The 26,213-nt window shown below is 37.0% G+C and overlaps 1 protein-coding gene across 1 annotated transcript in view; it reads right to left on the bottom strand.

The window, feature by feature from the left end:
• Window positions 1–200: 200 nt before the first annotated feature.
• The window catches only part of LOC126284969 (gonadal protein gdl), a 33,678-nt gene continuing 7,665 nt past the window's right edge, over window positions 201–26,213 (bottom strand). The window contains exons 3-4 of the mRNA XM_049984247.1: window positions 22,154–22,287; window positions 201–1,607 (exon numbers count right to left, since the gene is read on the bottom strand). Of these exons, the coding sequence (XP_049840204.1) occupies window positions 1,470–1,607; window positions 22,154–22,287 (272 nt within the window). The 3' untranslated portion in view covers window positions 201–1,469. The remainder of the gene's footprint in view (window positions 1,608–22,153; window positions 22,288–26,213) is intronic.

Below are 26,213 nucleotides of genomic sequence, written 5' to 3'. Positions count from 1 at the left end.
CCTATTTTTTAACCTATCAACTTGGCAAAAGAGTCATCATTGTCATAAAAACAGATTGCCTTACGCAAATTCAAATCCTGAAGACTGCACTGTATCATATCATCTTAATGTTTCATGTACATTCCTGCAAAATTTGTGCTGTGTATGTTTTTCATCATTGTTGGAGATGCTCTCAATTAGGTATTATAATAGAAAAAACATTTATCATGAATTATCAGTTATTTATTACAATATTTTTATCATACAAAAATAATATAAAATTTTCACAGACTTAAAACAGCTGTATTAGTATTTACATATCTTTCAATTTATGTCATCATCAGCTGGCAGATTGCTAGAGTGACAAAAACATAACATTAGTACACTGTTTGATGACATTAAACAGAGTAGGCTTGAGTCTGTATATTCATACGCATACACACACACAATAAGAAATAAATGTGTCAGAAACTAAATATAAGTCATCTAAAAATCACTGATTTACTATTCAGTAAAATATTTATTTCGCTTATGAACAAAATGCATTTCTTCAGGATAATTTAGTTACTCAACAAACAATTAAAGAGTTTTAGTTAAGTAATCTGAAATAATGTCTATGGTTTTGCTACAAATATGTTTCTTTTTTTCCACAAATGTCATAGTACATCAATGTAGATAGACCATTGAAAATTTTAACATATTTTCTGTCAAAAGTTAAGGTATGAAAAATGTGTATTTATGTCTCATCCTATATTTCCATTGGTAACACAAAACAATGAAACAATTAAACAAGATGACAAGTACAATATGTTGATTTTGTAATTTGTACTATACATATTTCTTAGAAATACAAGCAAGTTCTCTACTCAAGTACAAAGGGTCCATCTTACTTCTATAGTTACACGACAAGTTGTAAAAGAACATGAACAGCAATGTAACACTAGTTGCTTATGCTCATTTAGAATCTTAAACCAAATAGTCATCATTTATACATATGTACGAAATTTGTTAAAAATAATATCCCAAATATTTATATTGCTATAGCACTTTAAAATGTCTACTTTTCCTTTAAATATTGGGTGATGTACTTTACAATAGCAAATGACATTGTTACATTTCAACACTAGTATGGATTTCTTAATGGTTGTAGTTTATCTTACAAACAAGCAAAGAGTCTTACAAACAAGCAAAGAGCGATGGTAACGGCCCATTTTAATACAGTGAAAACTCCAAGCTTTTGGTTACTTCAAAATATAATTTCTCAAGTGAACCAAAACAAACTGGCTGCCTGAACAGCAAGTGATCATGCTTGTGCCACGTAACTATAATCTATTGTCCAGTTTAATTCAAAACTACTACTTAATACTTCACATTTACCATTCACGAGGGTAGTCACAGGAACCGGAAAGATCCAATAGCTTCCACTGACCAATGGCATTCTGCAATGACACCACAAAGTGTAATCACAGCAGAAAGCCATGTTCATCTCGTCAGGTGGGCGTTTTCATCTTGCTGAGTCGTAAAATGAAGTCAAGTAGATGCATTTGCACTTTCACTTCAAGTGGATTGTTTGTAACATAAAAACCTGGAACTCCAGCCTTCTCCAGAACCACTTGTTGGTCTGAGACCTAAAATTCAACATAAATGAGGAAGCATTCAACAATGGAAAATAACAATATTATGAAAAGGATAGTTGCTACCCACCATATAAGGGAGATGCCGAGTCCAGAAAATGAGGTTTCTGCCAACAAGACCTTTGTCGTAAATAGAAAACACACCTACAAACACATACACACACACACACACACACACACACACACACACACACACACACAACTCACAGTCTCTAGCTGCTGAGGCCAGACTGTGAGCAGCACCCTGTCTGAATCCTTCCCACCAACACAAGCTTTTATGAGTTGTGCATGTGAGAACTCTTCCTTCAATATATCCTACATTCTCTTAACTCTCGTGGCCTCAACCTTCATTAGTTTTTGTCCTTACCCTCTAGCCCCTTACCTGTTGCCATTTCAGCACTACATAGTTCTCTACAGCACCAATGCACTCAGTCTTTTGCCTCTCCCCTTTTCCGCTAAAGCTCTCCGGGCCTCCATCTAACCTCCTGACTGCACCTAGCTGTCCAAAACACTCTCCACCTCGTCCTTGTATGCTCCTGCTAAGTAGCACCTTACTGTCCTCCAGCTCTATCCTGCTATCCCCACCCTCCGTGTTCCAGCCTCCTCCTAACCCCCAGCACACAGTTGCCTCTCCCATCATGCGCTGATGCTCACAGTGTGGCCTCAGCAGCCAGTGACTGCAGTCGTGTGCGTGCAGGCGGGCTGGCACGTTTTCTATCTTCGATGAAGGCCTTGTTACCCGATAGCTCATTTTCTGAGTCTTTTTGTTGTGCCTATCTTGCCTCAGCATCCCTACTACATGGTGAGTAGCAACTACTCTTTTCATAATATTGTAACAACATTAAGTTAAATATTCTATAACTACAATTATATAATCTCCATATAGATTCTCATACAGATCCCCATTACCATTTATTTATTTATCTCTATTTCCTCTGCACCATAAACTTGAAAAATAGTAAGGCTCTATTGTTTTATTTATTTATTTATTTCTTCCTTCCTTCTCTGTCTGCCACTGTTTAATGGGCGGCAGATAAAACTTAATGCCGGTATGGTTAATTTTATTTTTTGTTTAGTTAACAAATAAACTTGGATGGAAAATCATCCTATGTTATAATCTCATAATTTTTATGGAATATTTTATCACTACTCGAGAAATAACATAGTAACAACTGAAATACGCAATACTGATGTTACACAATAATACATATTTCACAGTTTCTTGTGAGCCACTTTTTCGCTTTCAAAACCACCCTCAAACAACTTGAGAATAAACAGGTAGTCAATACATTGTCAGTGAGTGTTTATAGCTGTACAGAGATTGTTTTTCTATGCGAAAATCACAAGTATAATGAAATACACATAGAAGCTATGAACAAATTAACAAGTGAGTACTACTATGTTATATGGGCAAAATGATTAGTGAATATGATGAATAGACAAACAAGGGGGCAGAGGGTAGAGAGAAGTCAATGAAATGTCGGTGGGGAAATTACACTAGTTACATCAACCATATTACCTAATGGCGAGAAAAGACTGCTGCTACTTTAGCTCAAGGGTAAATAACTGGATGACATGTGATCATTAAGGATTCAGACAGTATTTTGTGATTGGTGTTTACCGATAGCCATAATTTCAAGTAACATTACTTTTCTGGTTTTATTTGCCATGAAAATGACAATCCCTCACAACATGTACAGCAAAGGTGTACTCTTTCTTTTTCATTCTCCAACTACTGTAACTAGTAGTTATAGCCTAACCAGACCAATCTGCATATAACGTGCCATACAAATTTCAGGAAAATCTACGAATTCCACTCGGTTCTAAACATGGAATCTTGTCCTGGCTTTTGAAGTGACTGTGGACAACAGTGTTCCTAACACAGAATGATAGTGTATATTGCCTAGATTTTAGTTTCTGGAAGGTACCTATGAAGTACTACCTACATGTAACATGGGGATCCATTTGTTGTCAGTGTTATTTAGCAGAACCAGGTGCTGTTTGGCAAGAAGCACTGATAATATACCGTAGACGAGTTTGTACAAGTTACTCGTGGCTGCCAATTTTGACTATTTGCAAATGTACTGCCTGTATTATGTGTCAATACTTATGAAGGAGATGATCGTCTGATAACAGACATTGTGTCTGAAACTAATCCCTGCAAATAAAGGGTTTTTCTCATTGCTACTGTTGCAGAATTACAAATAACAATTTTAATAAAAGTAAATTGCTAACCTATTTTTCCTGTACCATGCTGGAGGATCATCAGTATTCATTTAACTTCAATGGTTCCGTGTAACGGGGTGATTTCGGACAGTTTTGTCGTTATTTTGATTGTAACTTTCATATATATTGTTAGATTAAATTGCTTGTTATGGAAGTGGTAGGGTATATGTGTAAAGAATAAAATATCCCAGCACCAGAAAGTGTATGTGTAGGTATATTTATCTGAGGCAGTTAAATATAATGTCCAAAGTCACCCCATGGAATGAGGTGATTTCGGACACGTCTGTTGTTTAAATCTCTGTCTGAAGTTACAGTATATAGAGGGCAAATTCGGACAGTTACTGCCCCCCTTTTTTTTTTTTAATTTATTTATTATTATTCTACATCGATTTTAACAGGAGAGCTAAAACCGCTTATGTCTACCCGCCACTGCCTGCACCGAAACTAGGTTTATTGTGCTGTAATTCTACATGCCTTTTATTTGATTTTGGTGATATTTTACACATTTTAAGGTAGCCTTTTGTTACGAATAAGTGATATGGAATGATATAATGAATTTTATATATTACAGATAAGTTTTTATTTTGCAAGAATTTAAATAAAAATTTTTACTGTTCTTGACTGAAATATTAGAAACAGACAAAAACAAACAAAGTAATTTAACTAAAACGTCAAAATAATTTTTCTCACTCATCATTTTAAATTAAGTTGCAAACACTTTAAATAAATGATTGTCTTCGAGTCTAAAGCACATCTTCTCGAAAAATGAACTTTCGTCTATTCTCAACTCTTGTGGGAAGTATTCTTGAAATTTGCAATTTTTGTATTGTATAGTGTCTTCATCAGGGACATTAGGAAACACAAATATATTTTTATTGTTCTCGTGTGGGTACAAGAATTTCACACTTACTTCCATAGCACCAACATTTGTGGTCTCTCCAACATACTGCCTTGTTTGCTCCTTATTTCCATGTTTATATTTGTACTCTGCAACAAGAAAAACCTCTTCTTTCAGCAGTGAAACTTCACTAGATGATGTGTCGTTTTCACTTTTACTGCTGCTAGAAGCACTGTCACTTGTTTCAGGACTGTTTTCGTTTCCTTGAAAATCTCGGCCAGTGACTGATTTTCCAAGTTGAACGTCTAGTTTGTGGTGGCAACGGGAGCTACCAAGCTTATTTGGAGGATAACGAATTTCTTTGAGCATTTCTTCAAAAGTGGAAGACTATGCGTCTGCGTTGCTTTGCTGGCTCTCCTCATTAACAGGCAATTTTAGTAAGACATGATCTGGATCAAAAGGGATTAGGCCCATGGCACGAAATCCACCCTTTATGTTTTTCTTGGAGTTTGCTGAAATCTTAGTCAGTGTCTGCTTCAGAAGAGATGGGAAGGCATCCTTGGAAATTATCCCACAAGTGCGTTTCTTCCAGTCAGTTAATACAGATAGCCAAGCTGCTTTCATTGACTTGAAGAAGCTTACATTGAGCGGTTAGAGGAGGTGCGTGCTATTGGGGGGAAGGAGAATGAATGAAATATTGTTCCGCTCACATTCTTCAATAACATGTAAAGACACGTGACTGTTGGCCCATGTTGCCTCTTCAAATAGGGCATAGTGATTGTAAAGAACCAGTCTTCAAATACCGGCAGGTCAAACCATCCACTTTTGTTCCTATTGAAACGGGTTCCTCGTGGTCCACCTTCTTGCCACGTGTCTCACAAATGCTCTGATTTGAAAAGGACGTACAGAGGAAGCAGTTTACCACCAGTACTAGCTGCCATCATAATTGTGACACTAGATTTTCATGAGTCCATCGCTTTTTCAGCATGCTTACTCCCTCGTTTTGTAATTATCTGCTGCTTGCCTGGATCATCTGACATGTTGGTTTTATCATAGTTGATCTTGTCGTTAGATGGAAGATTTACCAGCTTTGCCTTGGTATTGGAGAAAAACATCTTAACAGTCTCTCTGTTCACTTCTACATGAGCTCCTTTAATATTTTCGCTTAAGCAAAGGAAAAGATCTCCTGACTGTCGTTTGAGGAATAAATGCACCCATCTTCTCCTCGCAAATTAGTATGAAATTTCTTCTCTTTTCAGCCAGACTTATCAAGGTAGCCTTTAACTAAATATCTAATATCCAATTTAGTGAAGGGAAATCCCCAATGTGCAGCCCTCAACATACCTTGCTTCAACATTCTTTCTTCTTCTTCTTCATTTAGCACTGGCTGCCCTCCCATTTCTTTCTTTCTTTCTTTTTTTTAAATGTGCTTCCTGCACTTTATTTTGTAGGGTTGATTTAGGTATACCATACAAATCACATGCTTTTCTGTACAATTAACACACTTTTCTGTACAAATCACACGCTTCTCTGAATATCATGAACAACTTTATATAAAAGTTCCGGGTCATAATTACACCATACTGTAACACCTCTCCTGCTCTTATACATTCTTGGCATCGTCCGAAATCACCCAACACAATACACAGTTTTACAAAAACTGAGTGATCTTGCTGCATCTTATTGCATTAACTACAGAATTGCTAATATAAGCCTCACAAATCTTTCACAAAAAAAGGAAATATGGTACCACTGTTTTACAATATGATCAATTGCCAGATTAAATACATGTCACATTATGCCAAAAACGAAATTTTGGGAGGAGTCACTTTAACCATTGTGTTATTTTTCACCCATTACATTAATGGGGAATGTGTAGAAAAGGAGCTACTATTCTGGAGGCCCTTAAAAGAGAGAACTACAGGAGGGGATATATTTAAGTGAATCCATGAATACTTTTGTGAAAATTCAATAGTCTGGACTTGCTGTGTAGGGATTTGTTCAGGTGCGAAATCTATCAAAGGGTTTTACGACGGTTTGCTGACAAAGTGAGATCGGTTGTGCCGAATGATTCTTGGACACATTGTTGCGTTCAGAGACAGGCTCCTGTTTCTAAACACATGCTCGATGGATTGAAATCTGTGCTGGACAAGGCAGTGAAAATGATTAATTTTATTTAGGCTTGGCCTACAAATTCCCGCATCTTTGCAGTGCTTTATGAGGCAAAGGAAAGTGTTTATTGTGTCATAATGAAGTTAGGTAGCTATCTTGACCTAGAACTATTTCCAGACCGTATGAGCTTAAAGACAAAGTTTACATTTTCTCACCATCCATGCCTTTCATAATGCAAAGGGCATGCAAGATGAAATCTGGCTTCAGACTTTAACTTATTTGGCACATTTTCTCAAAAATTGACAGTTTAAACTTATCTCTCCAGGGGTCATGTATAAACGCTTATATTGTGCAAGACTGTATTGAGTTATTCATAAGAAACTTAATTTTTGGAAAACATGTTTCAATAGGAATCAAACAAGAGTGCTTTGGTACCCGTCATGACTTCCTAGTGGAAAATCATATTTCTTCGGACGAAAATATCAAGAACACAGTTAAAGAATATTTGAAGAGACTTGGAAAAACCTTCAGAAGATTTCCCTGCTCTGTCCAATAATAAGAACTGCATTTCCAATCCCTTTGAAGAGTCAACAATATTAGAATCTGTGTTAAGTGTAAATAAAAAAAGAATAGCTTCTTCAAATTTCCATTGCTTTTCAGTCACAGAAAAGTTATAAATCATTGTCATTAATTGGTTTTTGGTCAAGCTTAAAGGAGTTCCCATTGTCTGCGAATAAAACTGTAACAGCTTTTTTACCTTCTTCATCCACATATTTGTGTGAAAAGTCAATTTCCTTTTATGCCTATTTAAAAAATAAATACAGAAACAGTCTTTATGCTGAAAGTGATTTGAAACTTTATTTAACTTCCGTGGTTCCTGAATTCAAAGTTCTGTGCCATGGAATGCAGGTGCAACCATGACACTGAATTCCAAGGAAGAAGTGAGTAATTACAATGAAAGCTTGTATTTATTATTCCAACTAAGCCTACACATTGTATGACTGCCATAACTAGAGTAACTTTAGGTTTTAATTAATAAGGGTTAAGTTAATTTAGGGTTATTTATTACAACTTTCACTTGGAATTAAATTTTACACATGTTTACAGCACGTATATTTAAAAGTCAGTTGTTCAGCCAACTCAAATCATTGTAGAAGGGATAAATTTTTGGACAACATAGTTGTTTGGAGATGACAGCGATTAATTTACTTATTCAAAATGACAGTCACAATCACATTATTTATTTTGCCACCAACCGGTTTCAACCCGCGATGGGGTCATGCCACCAACAGTTTTCAACCCGTGATGGGGTCATGACCCCATTGCGGGTTGAAACCGGTTGGTGGCAAAATAAATAATGTGACTGTGATTGTAATTTTGAATAATTGATTATTAAAGAAGGGGTTCGCGGGTCGAAAATGATTGGGAGCTGCTGTGTAAGATGGGAGCTTGTTGAATATCTTTTCACTAGAGTAGAAGATAGCTGGGTAAAACAGGCGAATAACTGACGAACAGTCTCGGTGTTAAAAATCCATGCACTATCATAAAGTGGAAATTTTCTATTGTTGCGTCCAGTGGGAAGTTATTGTAACTGTAATTGTCGATGTGCTCCGTAGCTAACAGTATTAAGACAATTTCTGTATAAGTTTGTCGAGTTTGTCATGCAAGGCTATAAAATAATGATGGTTTTTATAAAACTGTGTACCGTGTGGAGAGATTTCGGACAATGCCACAAACGTATAATAGCAGGAGAGGTGCTACAGTATGGTGTAATTATGACCCGGAACTTTTAGATTAAGCTGTTCATGATACTCAGAGTGGTAAATTATCATACAGAAAAGTGTGTGATTTGTATGGTATACCTAAATCAACCCTACAAAATAAAGTGCACGAAGCACATCCGAAAAGAAAAAAAATGGGAAGGCAACCAGTGATAAATAAAGAAGAAGAAGAAATGTTGAGGGCTGCACATTGGGAATTTCCCTTCACTAAATCAGGTATTAGATATTTAGTTAAAGGCTACCTTGACAAATCTGGCTGAAAAGAGAAGAAATTTCGTAATAATTTGCTAAGTGAAGAATGGGTGCATTTATTCCTCGAATGACAGTCAGAAGATCTTTCCATTCAATTAAGCGAAAATATTAAACAAGCTCATACAAAAGTGAACAAAGAAACTGTTAAGATGTTTTTCTCCAATATCAAGGCAAAGCTGGAAAATCTCCCACCTAGCAACATGATCAACTATGATAAAACCATCATTCCGTATCATTTATACGTCACAAAGGGCTACCTCAAAATGTGTAAAATGTCACCAAAATCAAATAAAAAGCATGTAGAATTAAAAAAAAAGGGCAGTAACTGTCTGAATTCACCCTCTATATACTGTACCTTCGGACAGAGATTTAAAAAACGTGTGTCTGAAATCACCCCAATCCATGAGGTGACTTCGGACACTTTATTTAACTGCCTGAGACAAATATACCTACACATACTCTTTCTGGCTCTGGGATATTTTATTTTTTACACATATACCCTACCAATTCCATAACAATCACTTTAATCTAACAATATATTCGAAAGTTATAATCAAAATAGCAACAAAACCGTCCAAAATCACCCCATTTGACGGTACTTTAAAAGGAAGAAAGAACCACAAGGCAAAGCACCAAAGGAATAAGTATCAGTAACTGAGACATTTTAAGATGGCGTCCCTAAAGCCAATGTGCTCCAAGCTAAAGTCTCCTAAAATTGAAAAATTTGCAGAACCACAAGATGAAAGGGTTCCATAGGACTTCAAAAATGACAGGAACTGCATGGCCTCTAGATGCTATGTCATCAATTATCATGCTGACAGTATAGCATGCATGTGCACTGTCATGAATGAGATCATCACTGACAATACCAAAACAGTGTGATGTCCCAAGGAAGTGAGTAAAACATGTGAATATTGATACCTGTGATGTGTGCCAGTACTAACTTTGAATTTCATTCTGCAAAGCAACAGACAAGTTCTCATCTAAGTCTAAATGAAGAACTAATGTGTCAGTATTCTGGATGTGGCTGATTTTACTTTTGCTATAGCTTGTCTCTGAATACTGTGAATATGATGGCGAGCTGTCCCCTTCGTGACCAATGCTTAACTTCTGTAACAAATGTCTCTGGCTCTGCTGTATTCTTCACCAACTCTCCTCCCTCCCACAATGCCTAGGTTATATCATTGTCATTATCCTGAAGGTGTAATGTTTCAACTGTCGTCACTTCAGCACCAGGGCACATTGCACCCTCCTACAACCAATGTTTATCTTGCAGCTCTTTACATCTACACAAAAGCATCAGGTCTATCTCTGTGTACCTCTTTCCTTATGGCTTATGGCGAAACAAACAAGTTTCAAATTCGTGAAGTAAATACATGAGCATACTTCCTTCACTAGCTGGCATATTACCCATTTTGGTCATAAGGAGTGGAATTTTGAGAGACCAGTTTCTAAATTCAGGTTCTCTTTTTTCATATGTTCCTCTTCTTGTTCTTGTTGTGTATCTTTTTACATTTTTAACTTTTTCACCATTTTTACTAACAGAAATAACATCAGCCTGGCTAGGACTTTGCCTACTGCAATCTTTGTCATCATTTAGGTAATACTCCAGAACAACCCACCTGATTGATCACCACCGCAGTATGCATATCATCCATATCATATTGCAACTGATGTCCACAGTAAGAATTTGGGCATGCCCAAATACCTCTCTCATTCTTTATTTTACGAGCTTTTGAAATCAAATAATGTGAGGAAGTGAATATGTATTTCCGTATCTGATGCTCAGATTAGCTATCTGGTATCAGAGTAAGCAAGTGTAACTTCTCAGTATAGGTGGCTGCAGTGACAGCAGAATTTAGGTTTTGAAACCACACATCACATTTCGCTTCTGTACCACTTGCATCTACATTACACACTTCATAAAGTTTTGAAGATGTTGCTTACGTAAAATTCTTTCAATTTCTTCTGCTTTTCTTTTTGTGCTTCCTACCTTTCCTGGAGGTTTGTAGGAGGATATAGTAGGGGCCACAGCAGAAATGCTAACATTTAACGCATAAACAAATTCACACCCAGGAATATAAACATTTGCACACTCTTCTTCAGTTTCACATTTGGATGATTATGATCGTTCAGGTGGGCTGTCACTAAATTCCTTCTTGTAGTGAGTGTAGCAATTCCTGCACAGTGGATGTGATGCTACTATCTTTACTTTAGGATCAAGCTATTTCTGAAATACCTCTAAAAGGTTTCCAACTGTGCATCAAACAAAAAGTTCAAACCAAATACAAGACTTGATGCAGAATGGTTTATGTACAAGTCTTCACTCATCCGTTATAAAGAGAAGAGCACTGGAAACGTTGTTGCCAACATGCATATTTTGCATTAGAAATTCAATGATGTGAAATATGCAGACTTTTGAAAATTTTTTAACACTTTACACAGGAAAATGTTTTGTGTTTGCACTGACTACAAACATATTAACCAAACAGTATTTTGTGTAATTCTCAAAAGTTTTCAGATGGGAGTTTTAGAGTTAATAATTCATAAAAATTCATAAGAATGCAATTTTTTACATTTTTATTAATAAATATTTACATAATACAGATAGCTGGAGCAGAGAAGATACTTTTTATAATTACATCAGTAGTATATGGTAATGTAACTGAAAAGGCAGTTTTCTGTGACATTCCAAACAAGAAAAAAAAATTAAGAGGGAAAATTAACTTATATTTCATATTTTCATCTTAAGTTTGTAGGTTAAAGTAGTTCCATAAATGTGCGGATGTCAACTAAATGTCAACACACTAAGAGGCAGGGCTACAGTACTTTTGATTTAATAGTGTTTTTGTTCTCTACTGTTTTAAGAGTAATTTAAAAAAATATTCACAGAACTATAGCATTTACAAAAATTAAGATAAAATTAAAATACTTTATTATCTAACACTTATGATATGGAGGTATAACACACATTTTATTCCAGAGAAATTCATGACTATGATTTGAGACGAAATCACCCAGACTCATTATCGGACGATGCTTGGATCCAGTGTTAAGCTTGTAGTGTCCTTTATCGAGCAAGGCACAATGACACAAGGGACTCACATTTGGGAGGACAATGATTCATATCCGCGACCAACCATTCAGGTCTAGGTTTCCATGATCTCCCTAAATCACTCCACACTGGGATGGTTCCACTGAAAGGACACAGCCTATTTCCTTCTCCATCCTTGAAGAAATCTAAGCTTGTCTGCATCTTTAACAACCTCGATGTTGACAGGAAACTAAACCTCGATCTTCCTTTTGTCACAGATGGGGACATGGACAATAGTTCAATGCTGAGGGAGAAGACAACTGCTTTGTGAAACAGTTATGTTCTCATTTACATGCATTTTTGTTTCTTATTACAATCAATTACTGAAAACTTTGCCTACATTGCTGTTATGTTTCAAAAATTTTAAGTTATTTCATAAAAAAAAAAGTTTTGGTACTTGAAATAGCTTCATCGAGTCCTTTCATAGCATTTTCTTAACAATCTGTATATGTTTTCATATATTTTTTGCAGTAGACTAAAACTGTTTTCTTATTTTCAATTTCTTCCTTCCATTTAGATATGTTCCCCATTTAACCCCAAAGGCGAGACAAAACTGGATATCTTGCACTAATGAGATTATTATTTTTATTCTGAAATGGTTTATATTACACTTATACCAAAGTAGTACCATGTTGTTGATTATAGAAGCAATTCGAATTCCAATTAAAAATTTGTAAATGTACTGACATTTATAAGAGCTCACCCCCCCCCCCCCCTCCCTCCAAGAACCATGGACCTTGGTGTTGGTGGGGGACTTGCGTGCCTCAGCGTGGTTCCTTAAGAGGGGCAGCAGCCTTTTCAGTAGTTGCAGGATAAACAGTCTGGGTGATTGACTGATCTGGCCTTGTAACACTAACCAAAACGGCCTTGCTGTGCTGGTACTGCGAACGACCGAAAGCAAGGGGAAACTACGGCTGTAATTTTTCCCGAGGGCATGCAGCTTTACTGTATGGATAAATGATGATGACGTGCTCTTGGGTAAAATACTCCGGAGGTAAAATGGTCCCCCATTCAGATCTCCGGGCGGTGACTACTCAGGAGGACATCTTCAACAGGAGAAAGAAAACTGGCGTTCTACAGATCGGAGCGTGGAATGTCAGATCCCTTAATCAGGTAGGTAGATTAGAAAATTTAAAAAGGGAAATGGATAGGTTCAAGTTAGATATAGTGGGAATTAGTGAAGTTCAGTGGCAGGAGGAACAAGACTTTTGGTCAGACGAATAAAGGGTTATAAGTACAAAATCAAATAGGGGTAATGCAGGAGTAGGTTTAGTAATGAACAGGAAAATATTAATGCAGGTAAGCCACTACAAACAGCATAGTGAACGCATTATTGTGGCCAAGACTGATACAAAGCCCATGCCTACCACAGCAGTTTAATAAGTCACAGCTGCAAAATACTAACACGGATTCTTTACAGACGAATAGAAAAACTAGTAGAAGCCGACCTCGGGGAAGATCAGTTTGGATTCCGTAGAAATGTTGGAACACGTGAGGCAATACTGTCCCTATGACTTATACTAGAAACTAGATTAAGGAAGGGCAAACCTACGTTTCTAGCATTTGTAGACTTAGAGAAAGAAGCTTTTGACAATGTTGATTGGAACACTCTCTTTCAAATTCTAAAGGTGGCAGGGGTAAAATGCAGGGAGCGTAAGGCTATTTACAATTTGTACAAAAACCAAATGGCAGTCATAAGAGTCGAGGGACATGAAATGGAGGCGGTGGTTGGGAATGGAGTGAGACAGGGTTGTAGTCTCTCCCCGATGTTATTCAATCTGTATATTGAGCAAGCAGTGAAGGAAACAAAAGAAAAATTCGGAGTAGGTATTAAGAAATAAAGAAATAAAAATGTTGAGGTTCGCCGATGACATCGTAATTCTGTCAGAGACAGCAAAGGACTTGGAAGAGCAGTTGAACGGAATGGATAGTGTCTTGAAAGGAGGATATAAGATGAACATCAACAAAAGCAAAACGAGGATAACGGAATGTAGTCGAGTTAAGTCGGATGATGCTGAGGGAATTAGATTAGGAAATGACACCCTTAAAGTAGTAAAGGAGTTTTGCTATTTGGGGAGCAAAATAACTGATGATGGTCAAAGTAGAGACGATATAAAATGTAGAATGGCAATGGCAAGGAAAGCGTTTCTGAAGAACAGAAATTTGTTAACATCGAGTAGAGATTTAAGTGTCAGGAAGTCATTTCTGAAAGTATTTGTATGGAGTGTAGCCATGTATGGAAGTGAATCATGGACGATAAATAGTTTGAACAAGAAGAGAATAGAAGCTTTCGAAATGTGGTGCTACAGAAGAATGCTAAAGATTAGATGGGTAGATCACATAACTAATGAGGAAGTATTGAATAAGATTGGGGAGAAGTGAAGTTTGTGGCACAACTTGACCACAAGAAGGGATCGCTTGGTAGGACATGTTCTGAGGCATCAAGGGATCACCAATCTAGTACTGGAGGGCAGTGTGGAGGGTAAAAATTGTAGAGGGAGACCAAGAGATGACTACACTAAGCAGATTCAGAAGGACGTAGGTTGTAGTAGGTACTGGGAGATGAAGAAGCTTGCATTAGATAGAGTAGCATGGAGAGCTGCATCAAACCAGTCTCAGGACTGAAGACCAGAACACCACAGCAGAACAAGTTTATATGCCAGCTAGCTCCGAAGATGACGAAGAGATTGATGAAATGTATGATGAGATAAAAGGAATCATTCAGATAGTGAAGGGAGACAAAAATTAAATAGTCATGGGTGACTGAAAATCGATAGTGGGAAAAGGAAGAGAAGTAAATGTAGTAGGTGAATATGGAATGAGAGTAAGGAATGAAAGAGAAAGCCATCTGGTAGAATTTTGCACAGAGCATAACTTAATCATAGCTAACACTTGGTTCAAGAATCATACAAGAAGGTTGTATACACGGAAGAAGCCTGGATATACTAAAAGGTTTCAGATAGATTATATAATAGTAAGACAGAGATTTAGGAACCAGGTTCTAAATTGTAAGACATTTCCAGGGACAGATGTGGACTCTGACCATAACTTATTGATTATGAACTGTAGATTAAAACTGAAGAAACTGCAAAAAGGTGGGAATTTAAGTAGATGGGACCTGGATACAAACGTCTCAAAAATGAGATCGACAGGAAGTGCAAAATGGCTAAGCAGAGATGGCTAGAGGACAAATTTAAGGATGTAGAGGCTTATCTCACTAGGGGTAAGATAGATATTGCCTACAGGAAATTAAAGAGACCTTGGGAGAAAAGAGAACCACTTGTATGAATATCAAGAGCTCAGATGGACACCCAGTTCTAAGAAAAGAAGGGAAAGCAGAAAGGTGGAAGGAGTATTTAGAGGGTCCATACAAGGGTGATGTGCTTGAGGGCAATGTTACAGAAATGGAATAGGATGTAGATGAAGATGAAATGGGAGATATGATACTGCGTGAAGAGTTTGATATAGCACTGAAAGACCTAAGTCGAAACAAGACCCTGGGAGTAGACAACATTCCATTAGAACTACTGACAGCCTTGGGAGAGTCAGGCGTAACAAAACTCTACCATCTAGTGAGCAAGATGTATGAGACAAGTGAAATACCCTCACACTTCAAGAAGAATATAATAATTCCAATCCCAAAGAAAGCAGGTGTTGACAGATGTGAAAATTACCGAACTATCAGTTTAATAAGACATGGCTGCAAAATACTAACACAAATTCTTTACAGACGAATGGAAAAACTGGTAGAAGCCGACCTCTGGGAAGATCAGTTTGGATTCGATAGAAATGTTGGAACTCGTGAGGCAATACTGACCCTACAACTTATCTTAGAAAATAGATTAAGGACAGGCAAAACTACATTTCTAGCATTTGTGGACTTAGAGAAAGCTTACGACAATGTTGGAATACTCTGTTTCAAATTCTGAAGGTGGCAGAGGTAAAATACAGAGAGCGAAAGGCTATTTATAATTTGTAGAGAAACCAGATGGCAGTTACAAGAGTCGAGGGACATGAAAGGAAAGCAGTGTCTGGGATGGGAGTGAGACAGGGTTGTAGCCTATCCCCGATGGTATTCAATCTGTATAGTGAGCAAGCAGTACAGCGGGCCGCATCAAACCAGTCAGTAGACTGATGACCCAAAAAAAAAGGCAGTTGAGAGAGATGGAAATTATGTGGAGAAATGAAAATATTGTTCCTAAAGGATGTATCTACACACTGTAAAACTTTTAAACATGCAGAATAAAAACTGGATTTAAAAAAAAGTAGTGTGCATAAGAATGACACGCAGCAATAAAAAACAGGGAAATAATGTTTGGACAAGAGGAGATAAATCAGTTATTTTATCAGCAATAGACATGTTTAGAAACATGAAAATGTAAGAGTGAAAAAAGCAGCAATCGATAAGTTAGAGAGATATGGGATGAGCTGACTGAAAACACATGAAAGATGAGAAATTGTAAAATATAAAGGCAGAACATAAAGCTGATACACATAAATAGAAAATAATAGTGAAGATGATAGGGATGAATGGAGATACAGGAGTGCTATGTATCTGCAGACTGATGCTTTTTTATGCCCCCCTACATACTACATATGCTTTTTCACTGAGGGCTCACACAAGTCAGCTTGAAAGCTGTGCTAATACAAATATAAAAACGTGGAGATCTTACATTTTATCACTGGCTGATTTAAGACTTTTTGCAGCACTGATTTGAGTTACCCCTGGCAATGCTTCATATATATGTGGAAAAGAAAAATTAGTTGTGCTCTGGATTAATGTCAATGTTATTTTTTAGATCTCCAGATACTGATTGGGTGAGCAAGTTGTTAGGTTAACAGAAAGGCATGATAATACCACATGCATGTTATGAATATAAGAAAAGATTAAATTATGAGTTTATTATTCGCAAATTGCATTTGAATGTTGACTGTTTTCAAGATTTTGTTGTCTCGCATAGAAAGGAGAAATGTCCAGCAACACATCGAAATTTGACACGGCAGGATCATGACCTGTACAGAATGCAATTTATTGCTCCACAATACTAGTGCTTGTGTTGGTAGTAATTCCAATACTGGCATGCAAATGTGGACAATGAATGGGCTCAGAAGACCACAGTGAACACCATAAAAGATCTCAGCAGCCCCACCCAACTAGTGCTCATCAGACATGTTCATTCAGTTGTGCAGTATCACACCTAGAGTCAGGAGACAGGCTTGTTTGCAGCAAGACATCTGGAGCCCTACTGACTGTCTGCATGATGACCACTGTTGTGGTTTTCCTGATACTATAGCAAGAAGATGTGCTGATGACAGTGTGCCCAATGACAACAATGAACACAGGAGTGGCAACCCATAGCCCTCTGAGAAGAGGACGGATTCTGTAGCATCACACTGGACATATCCATGTGTGGAGGCTCAGAGGTGAACGAATACTGCAAGATCACATTCGTCATTGTCATCATCAGATTGTCCCAGCATCTTCCACGACAGTATGGGATGCCACTGAATACACGTGTTCATCTCTAATTCACAAGATAATAATTTGGATAGAAGCAATCACATTTCTGAAAAATGGTATATTTCCCCAAATTTGGACATGTTAACCCAACCTATGGTCAGTCTTCTCCCCACTTTTAACCTCTATACATTACAATAAAAGGGTGGCCCTAAATAACTGTAGAATTCGTTTCCTTGAAAGTAAGTTGTTCAAGCACAAGAGACAACAAACATACATACATGAAGTAGAAAAAGTTACACAACTGAGTTGACAAAAAATGTTGGCCTATAAACTACTTAAATCAACCTTCAGACAAATTTATTTTTTATGTGGGTCAATGTACGAAAGAAACTTTGTTTTTAGTGTCCGTCCTTCTTGCATCAAGAGTGGATATTGCAAATTCCCTAAAACATCTTCAGCTCTTATAAACAAAACCTCATTTTCAATGTATTCAAAACAAGTTTTTGAGTATTAGAACTTCTTAGGCAATGAATTTTACATTCTGAATAGGTAAGCATTTTGAAAATAACAGACACATACGTAAAAACTACTGCTCTAGTTTTTTTGTTTCCTCTTAAACTAAATTTTTATGAGAACAAAAGTCCTTTACTTTCAAGTTTTCACTTGAAGATGCTTTCAAATTTTCATGCATTTCTTTCTCATCATTACTAAACTGCTTCCTCTGTCTGTCCATCTTCCATCCTCAGAGTAAAGTGCTGCTTGTGGCAAAAATGTTTGGATAATTTCAAGATTTTGGATGGATGAAGGATTAAGTCTGTCTGTGTATGATGAAGTTTTATTTGCTGAATTGTTAACAGGGATAAGGACTCTGTTATCTCGTAGAACCTGATCAGTGTTACCAACCGCTGCATGCATTTCAACCTCATCAGTTATTTTGCTCCAGAACTTGAAAAGTAATAATGCCTCTGGATTTCCTTCCCACTCATGATTCATTTCCTTGCTTACTTTGAATTCAATAAAGGATGGCATTAATTTGGTGTTCTATACACAAAAGAGACTATTTTGCTCCTCATATGACTCAGTTGCTAGTTACGCTGTTATACTATGAACAACTATCTTCGTATGATCGACGCCATTTGCATTAAACGGAAACAGACCAACTGCCCTGAAACCGGTACAAATATTTGACACCATTTTGGGTTCTGAAGTAATTTGTGACATAATAGAAGGTACATTACATTTTTAAATTTCATTACCATTATTGTCAGCACGGCATTTCTGAACAGTAGGCTTCCACATTTTCTTCATTGATCCAAAGATTGCTACATCTTGTAGTTGCAATATATGTGTAGAATTGGGATGGAGAGCAACAAGTGTCAAATAAGAGCAATGCCCGACTAAAAATGTTACTAGAGACCAACACAATTTTAACATCTTTCAAATTTGGACCAAATACATTTGTTATGTACTCAAAAAAACTTTCACTTGTCACCCATCCATTTTCTCTATTTCCAATGCCCCAATCTAGAGCAGCTGCTTTCGTAATGTTGCTGGAATGCTTGTACAGTGTTAATGGTGGCGTAACTTTTCCAGCAGCATTCTCCTCAAACAAAGTAGTTCCATTATCTTTGTCAGTGTTAGATGACCCATCATAAATATGACAACCATGGGGACCTATTATTAATTCACCTTTTAAAAAATAAATAAAAAGGTAGTTTTCATCCACATTTAAAATTCTCTTAAGAGTTATTTAACACACATACTTATCATTTAAAGTTACAGATACTTTCCACAACAAATTTCTTAGTTTTTCATCTGTAGCAGACCTCTAAGCCTATTAACATATTCAGCATGTTTTCAAGGGAAAACTTCATGTCTTTTTCATAATACAACTTTTTCCCAGGTTGACTGGTTGCAAATGCAGCATTAGAACTTCCCAAGTCTACTCTATCAATGTACAGAAAGTTTCCTTAATAATTGAAAATCCCATGTTGGAACAGTCAATGACCAAGTCCACTCACATTTTTATTTTTTATCTTTATTTTTGAGACAGAATGTGTGCCACATTGCCCTGTAGACTCTCATGAGTATACACCAGAAATTTTATGTCTTAATATTGTTCTTAGAACATTGTACAAATTGTTTGCAGGAGTAACCTTCATTCCTTCATCAACAGCCTTCAGTGAGATTTTAACTTTTGTGAGAGAATACACAAAACTCTCATTCTTTTATTGACTAATTTTTCCGACAAATTAATGCACAAAGACCTTGAGTTAAAAAAAATGTTGGTTTTGCATATTTTACTATGTTACAAGCACAGATAAATTAATATGAAATGCCCAGGCAATACTACTAATTAGGTCCAAGTTAATGCAAAAGTACCAAAAATATTCGAAATAAGCCTACTTGAATGACCAGAGGTCGAAAATACCAATACAGTTGTAAGGTTCTTTTATTTAGAACATGACCCGTTCTGGGCTCTTCAAGTGTTATACTGAAAATAGCAAGAGAGATTCTCTCATCTCTTGCTATTTTCAGTATACCACCTAAAGGTGGGTGTATAAGAGCCCGAAACCGGTCTTTTCTAAATAAAAGAACCTTACAACTATAGCAGTATTTTGAAACTCTGGTATAATGCTCAGGTGCGAATGCTCCTCTGACAGGATTGTTTCTATTTAAATGAAATTATCCCAGTTATGATGCAGCCCAATTCTGCATTATGCATGTTTTGTAGCAGTTTTTAGAATTCAAAAAAACAGTACTCACATGATCCAATACGCATGGCCACAACTGAGAAACAAGACTAAATATGGATGTTCATGTCCATAGAAGTTTGATGAAATGTTTTTAGGTTGCATAATATTTAACGTATACGAAATGAAAATATAATCCTTAACCTCACCTTTTAAGAAATTCAGTTTCTTCTGATGTTTCATATAACATGTACAATGTCTAAAACAGATTTAAAAAACAACCCTCAATTTTTTCAAAACATATCTTTTCACAAAATAGTGACACCAAATGAGAAGAAAGAATTGCTCATATAGACAATTGAATAGCACCTTTCATGATTATGGGAAATTGTGGTAGGATTGTCTGGTATTCCAAAGAAGCTTAAAAATTAACCCATTACATCAAAGCAGCCATTAGTGGGATAATAGCCAAAACTAGAGCTGTGACCTTACTTGTCATTAATATGATCAGTGCATCAGATGCATGACACCTATGAATCTACATTCTACAGAGAAAATTCTGAGTGTTGCAGGAATATTCAAAAATAAACTAAATTTCATGAACAGGAAACAATTTCATGAACAGATAATGAAGCAAGTACTCAAAACTAATGCACTTACAAACATACTACAGAAAATATACAGACAATATCGTATACAAGCAATCTGTTCACTGAGCCATCAACTAATATGTAAAGGTGTCCGGTGTTCTATAGTTAACGTATCAGAAAAACAATCAAGCATGCCAATGCTACTAAGGAGCCGATCGTTGATTTTTCAGACAGGAAGTCAACAATTTAATGCACAGTATGTCAGGAGAAATGGAACCAGGACAATGTTTCACAGTGAGTAAAGATCACATTATTCAGTCTTCCACAGGCACCTTGGTGCAAACATTAACACTTGATTATAACAATGTGGCTTGTCTCTGACAGTATTTTGCCTATGTGAAAAATGACCAAAGTTTTTGGTTCCACATTAAAAATTTACGCGCCAAAATAATCGGCTGAATAATCTGGTTTAACAGAATGCTTTCTTGGTAGTCTACCTCTCCCTTCATTCTGTCCTTTCACACTTTCTATTCGACTATGTTCAACATAGTACTGCTCCTGCCAGCCTCTGCCCAGGGAAGCTCTCGTTTGTACTGTATTATTAGCTAGCTGTCACTCCCACTATTATGTCTCACCTTTCTGTCTTTCTTATTAACATCACCTGCTTCAGCTGACACTACCATCAACCCAGTTAGGCTAAAGTGACAAAGGGGAAGAGGGGGGAGGGGGAGGGGGGAGGGGGGAGAAGGGGATGGGGAGAGGGAGAGAGAGAGAGAGAGAGAGAGAGAGAGAGAGAGAGAGAGAGAGAGAGAGTGAGAGAAAGGGAGAGTGAGAGGGACATTCTGAAAAGAACGAACATTTTAGGAAATTTAAAAATCTCTATAATATCACTCAGCATTTCTGTAATTGTCGCTGCATGTGAAAATGTTGTGAATAATCTATTCTGCTTGGTAAATTTAAGTCCTGGTGTTAGCAAAAGTACTTATACTCTGAATAGAAGTGCCTGTTTGTTGTTGAAGAACAATCTAACCAGTCATTTGATGTGCTTTATGAAAAGTCCCTTCTTCAACAATTATCCCAATAGATAACTACCACACAATAGTGGTTGCAATATTAATATGAAATATACTTAATGCCAATTTCCCACCAATAATATTTATTGTCTCCAGAATGAGATTTCCACTCTGCAGCGGAGTGTGCGCTGATATGAAACTTCCTGGCAGATTAAAACTGTGTGCCCGACCGAGACTCGAACTCGGGACCTTTGCCTTTCGCGGGCAAGTATCTTTATTCAAAATGAAAAGAACTGTTCCTACTTCAGTCTCAAAATTCCGCAACATTTAGTTTCAGATAATAATTCAATTTTCTGCATACAGAGCACAGCTTCTCGTGCTTACGGTAGGAAAACCAGAGAGAAGATTGCTGAGTATCTTTACTATGTAAAACATAACAATGGTTACATTAAAATTAAGAATAGAAGATGAATATCTCACCTTCTGATCTAGCTGAAGCACTAATTTCATATCTGTTTGCTTCATTTCTTCGCGATGTTTTCTGATCAACAGTAGCCGTTGAGCATTTCTTATTGTCTCATCGGTAGTCTGGGTCGTGATCTCCTGTAATTCCACTGAAAATAAACATAACTTGTATTTCATTAAGTAATTCAAACTTATAGAGTATGAAAATGCATTTTTCTTTTTATAACTTCCGCAAAATATGATTAACATGTCAAATGAAAGTGGCAATATCTCCTCTAAACTGAAACTAATTTCACTCACAAGATTTTTATACAATGCAGAGTCTGTGAGCCTAGGAGTGCGATAGATTTTATAACATTTTAATTCAATTTAATTTCTACTGAATTCAATGCAAAATGTTGTCAACTTTGTGTAAATTGCAGTTCAGACAACAACACAATTAGCAGGTACAACTTCTACAATCATGCAAAGAAGTAAGAGATATGTTCTGTTTCTATATGAAATGTGTCTGCTACAAAAATAAGAAAAAAGTGGCTCAGAATCTGGGTTGAGAGGAACCTACACTACTGGCCAATGAAAATCCAAAACTAGGAATGATAGCAAATAACAAAATTTTGCTGTCGATGAGCATACAGTATAGTCAGACAAAAACAGGATTAAATTTAAAGGTGCCCCCCCCCCCCCCCCCCCACACACACACACTAGTAAGGCCTCCAGTATGAACAATATGGAAATACGACATTTTAAAAGTAATAAATTCCACTAGCTCCAATATAAATATTTATTTGCTTTTCTCTAGATATTTGTGTGCAACAAGGTTGTCTGTTCTGGCTTACAATGCCATTTCCAAGTGTACCTGTGAGTGTCGTGAATAATGAAACTTTTTCACATCTTACTTATGATCGAGAAAGTATTTTTTATAGATTACATTTCTACTGAAGTCTAGGTGGAGATGACAACCACATGGCATTCAGGGGCCACCTGTTGTAATACAAATTTCTTTCATGATAATAGTGGTTTGACAGCTATCTTACAATTGGGACCCTTCGATGCTATACGCTTACAGATTTTTTTATCTTTGAGAGTAACGGATGGTGTGTTTGTTACATACATATTATACGGTTAAATTTTTGTGTTTGTTATCTGTCCTGTTTATCCTTTCTCATCGCAACAAATTTCAATAAAATTTTCTAAGTAGAGCTTCTGTTTCACTTCAGTTTGTTCACTGAGTAAGTCATTCGAGAAATTATTTGTGTGAGTGTATATCTCCAATTCTTCCAAAATATTTTTAGTATGGCCTTCAGATATTTTGTCATTCTCCATCTTAAAAATGAAAAGGAACCACAAAGGTCTTAAGACACTTCTCTCCACAATCAAGTTGTTATGTTCGAAACAAAACAACACAAATTTATCACAATTTCAGGTAAAACAGATTATGTTAAAAACATGCTATGTAACTATCATAGTAAAAAATATTACAGGGGTGATTAAAAATGGTTCTTCTTATTTTCAGTGATGGAGAAATAATTATTGCTGCAAATGCTGCTGCTTTGTGATTATTATTTAAAAATACCTAAGAAATGGCTGGAAAAATATCAAAAGGTAAGGACTAACATTTGTAATTGAATGGGTGTGGGTCCTCATTTTAAATTACTCATGAAACATGATTATTATTTGACTGGCTGCACAATGTATTGGGATGTCTTCAGATTCACAAAAGAGACAAATTGGCATGTTCATCATTAAGACTCTGCTGTTCTTTCTTTAGACCAAGAACGGATACACTATTTGACATTTAATTCACACATTAATATACACACCAATATTACTGGCAGTTGACTATAATATGTGCACATGATAAAAATGCTGATTACGTGCCTCTTAATCTATTTGATTTTCACTATTCCTCTCACCAAACAGTGGCAGAATACAAAACAAGGTTTTATGTATGTAAGCTTTCGGAGCCAGTGGCTCCTTCTTCTGACAGAAGGGTTGAAGGGGAAGGAAGAGGGGTGAAGGAAAAATGGATTGGAGTAGTTTAGGAAAAGCAGTAGAGTTTGGAAAAGTCACCAAGAACTCCAGATCAGAAGAGTGTTACTGGACGGGATGAGAAGAAAAGACTGATTTCATAAGGCCATCCTTCTCATTCTGTCCAGTAAGTCTCCTGTGACCCGGAGTTCTGGCACACTACCTCACTGTAGGGCCTTACTTAGTATCCTGTCTTGTCAACTGTAGATGTCTGATGATGATGATGATGATGATGATGATACTGGTTTGTGGGATACTCAACATTGAGGTCATCAGTGCCCATACAAGTTCCCAATCTTTCCAGTTCCAATCTCGCCACTTCCTGCATGATGATGATATTATGAGGGCAACAGAAACACCTGGTCACTGGCGGGGGGGAAGAGACTGTGAATATCTCTCATATTTCCATTTCTACTGTTCTAATACTCTCCCTTACTTTGTTTCTGCACCTATATGATTACTCTGCAATACACACTTAAATGCTTGGCCGAAGGTTCACTGAACTATTTTTCACACACTATTTCTTTACAGTTACGATCTTGAACAGCACACGGACAAAATGAACTCTTCATTCACTCCACCAAGCTCTGATTTCTCGTATTTCATTTTACAATGATAATTTCTCCGTATGTAGCTGGACGTCAACAAAATATTTTCACATTCAAAGGAGAAAACTGGAGACTGGAATTTAGTAAAAAGATCTTGCCAAAACATAAACTACCTTCGTTTTAATAATTGTTACTCCCAACTCATGTACCATATCAGTGACACTCCCTCCTCTATTTCGCAACAGTACAAAATGAGCTGCCCTCCTTAGATTACTTCATTGTCCTCCATCAACTCTATTTGATAACGATCCCATACCGCACACCAATGCTTTAACAAAGGATGGATAAGCTTATTTTAGGCAGTCTCTCTAGAGAAGTTGTGGCATCTTCTTAGTGTTCTCCCAATTAAAACACTGCCTTTGGTTTGGTCTCACCACATTACCTATGTGATAATTCCAATTTAAATTGTCTGTAATTGTTATCTGTTATCCCTAGATGTTTAGTTGAAATGAGAGTCTATAGGCCCAACGGCCTTGCTGCAGTGGTAGCACTGGTTCCTGTCAGATCACCAAAGTTAAGTGCTGTCGGGCTGGGCTATCACTTGGATGGGCACCCATCCAGTCTGCCAAGCGACGTTGGCAAGTACAGTGCACACAGCCCTTGTGAGGCAAACTGAGGCTTTACTTGATTGAGAAGTAGCGGCTCTGGTCTCATAAACTGACATACAGCTGGGAGAGCAGTGTGTTGACCACATGCCCCTCCATCTCCGCATCCACTGATGCTTGTGAGTTGAGGATGACACGGTGGATGGTCGGTACCATTGGGTCTTTCAAGGCCTGTTCGGAGGGAGTTTAGTTTTAGAGAGCCCATAGGGATAACCTCAAATTTTTCATTGTTTAGAGTCAACTGCCACTTTTTGTATCTTGTCTAAATCATTTTGCCACTGGTTATGATATTTTGATGACAGTACTGGATGTTAAATAACTGCATCATCCACAAATAATGTGAGAGGGCTGCTCAGACTGTCTCCTAAGTCATTTATGTAGATTAGGAACAGCAGAGGGACTATAACATTTTCTTGGTGAACACTGAATGCCAGATATTACTTCAGTTTTACTTGATGACTTTCCGTCACTTTCTAAAAGCTGTGTACTTTCTGACAGGAAATCCCAAATCTAATCTTACTGCCGTCTCTCGAGTGATCACAACAGTAATTTGTAGACTGGGAAGCGGGAGACAGACCAGGGTAACTGGGCACACTACAGAATGTCAATAGACAGTGCTATAATTGAATAATCATGCACATTTATATATTTTTTGAGAACTATACAAGTAGAACATGACAAGCATTTCCAGTCTCTGAATAAAGTCTTTTGTCATCTCAACAGTGAACTATCTTCCTTGGTGTGTCCATTCTCCCAGGCCAAACTAACTATGACGGCGACAGCCATTATTGTGCGGGGCTGAGCTGTGGAACAGAGAAGGCAATCTGCGCTGAT

This window comes from Schistocerca gregaria, chromosome 8, assembly GCF_023897955.1.
Source record: "Schistocerca gregaria isolate iqSchGreg1 chromosome 8, iqSchGreg1.2, whole genome shotgun sequence".
Classification (NCBI taxonomy): Eukaryota; Metazoa; Arthropoda; class Insecta; order Orthoptera; family Acrididae; genus Schistocerca; species Schistocerca gregaria.
The sequence above is the reverse complement of the archived record's forward strand: the minus strand, read 5'-3'. Positions and strand labels throughout refer to the sequence as shown.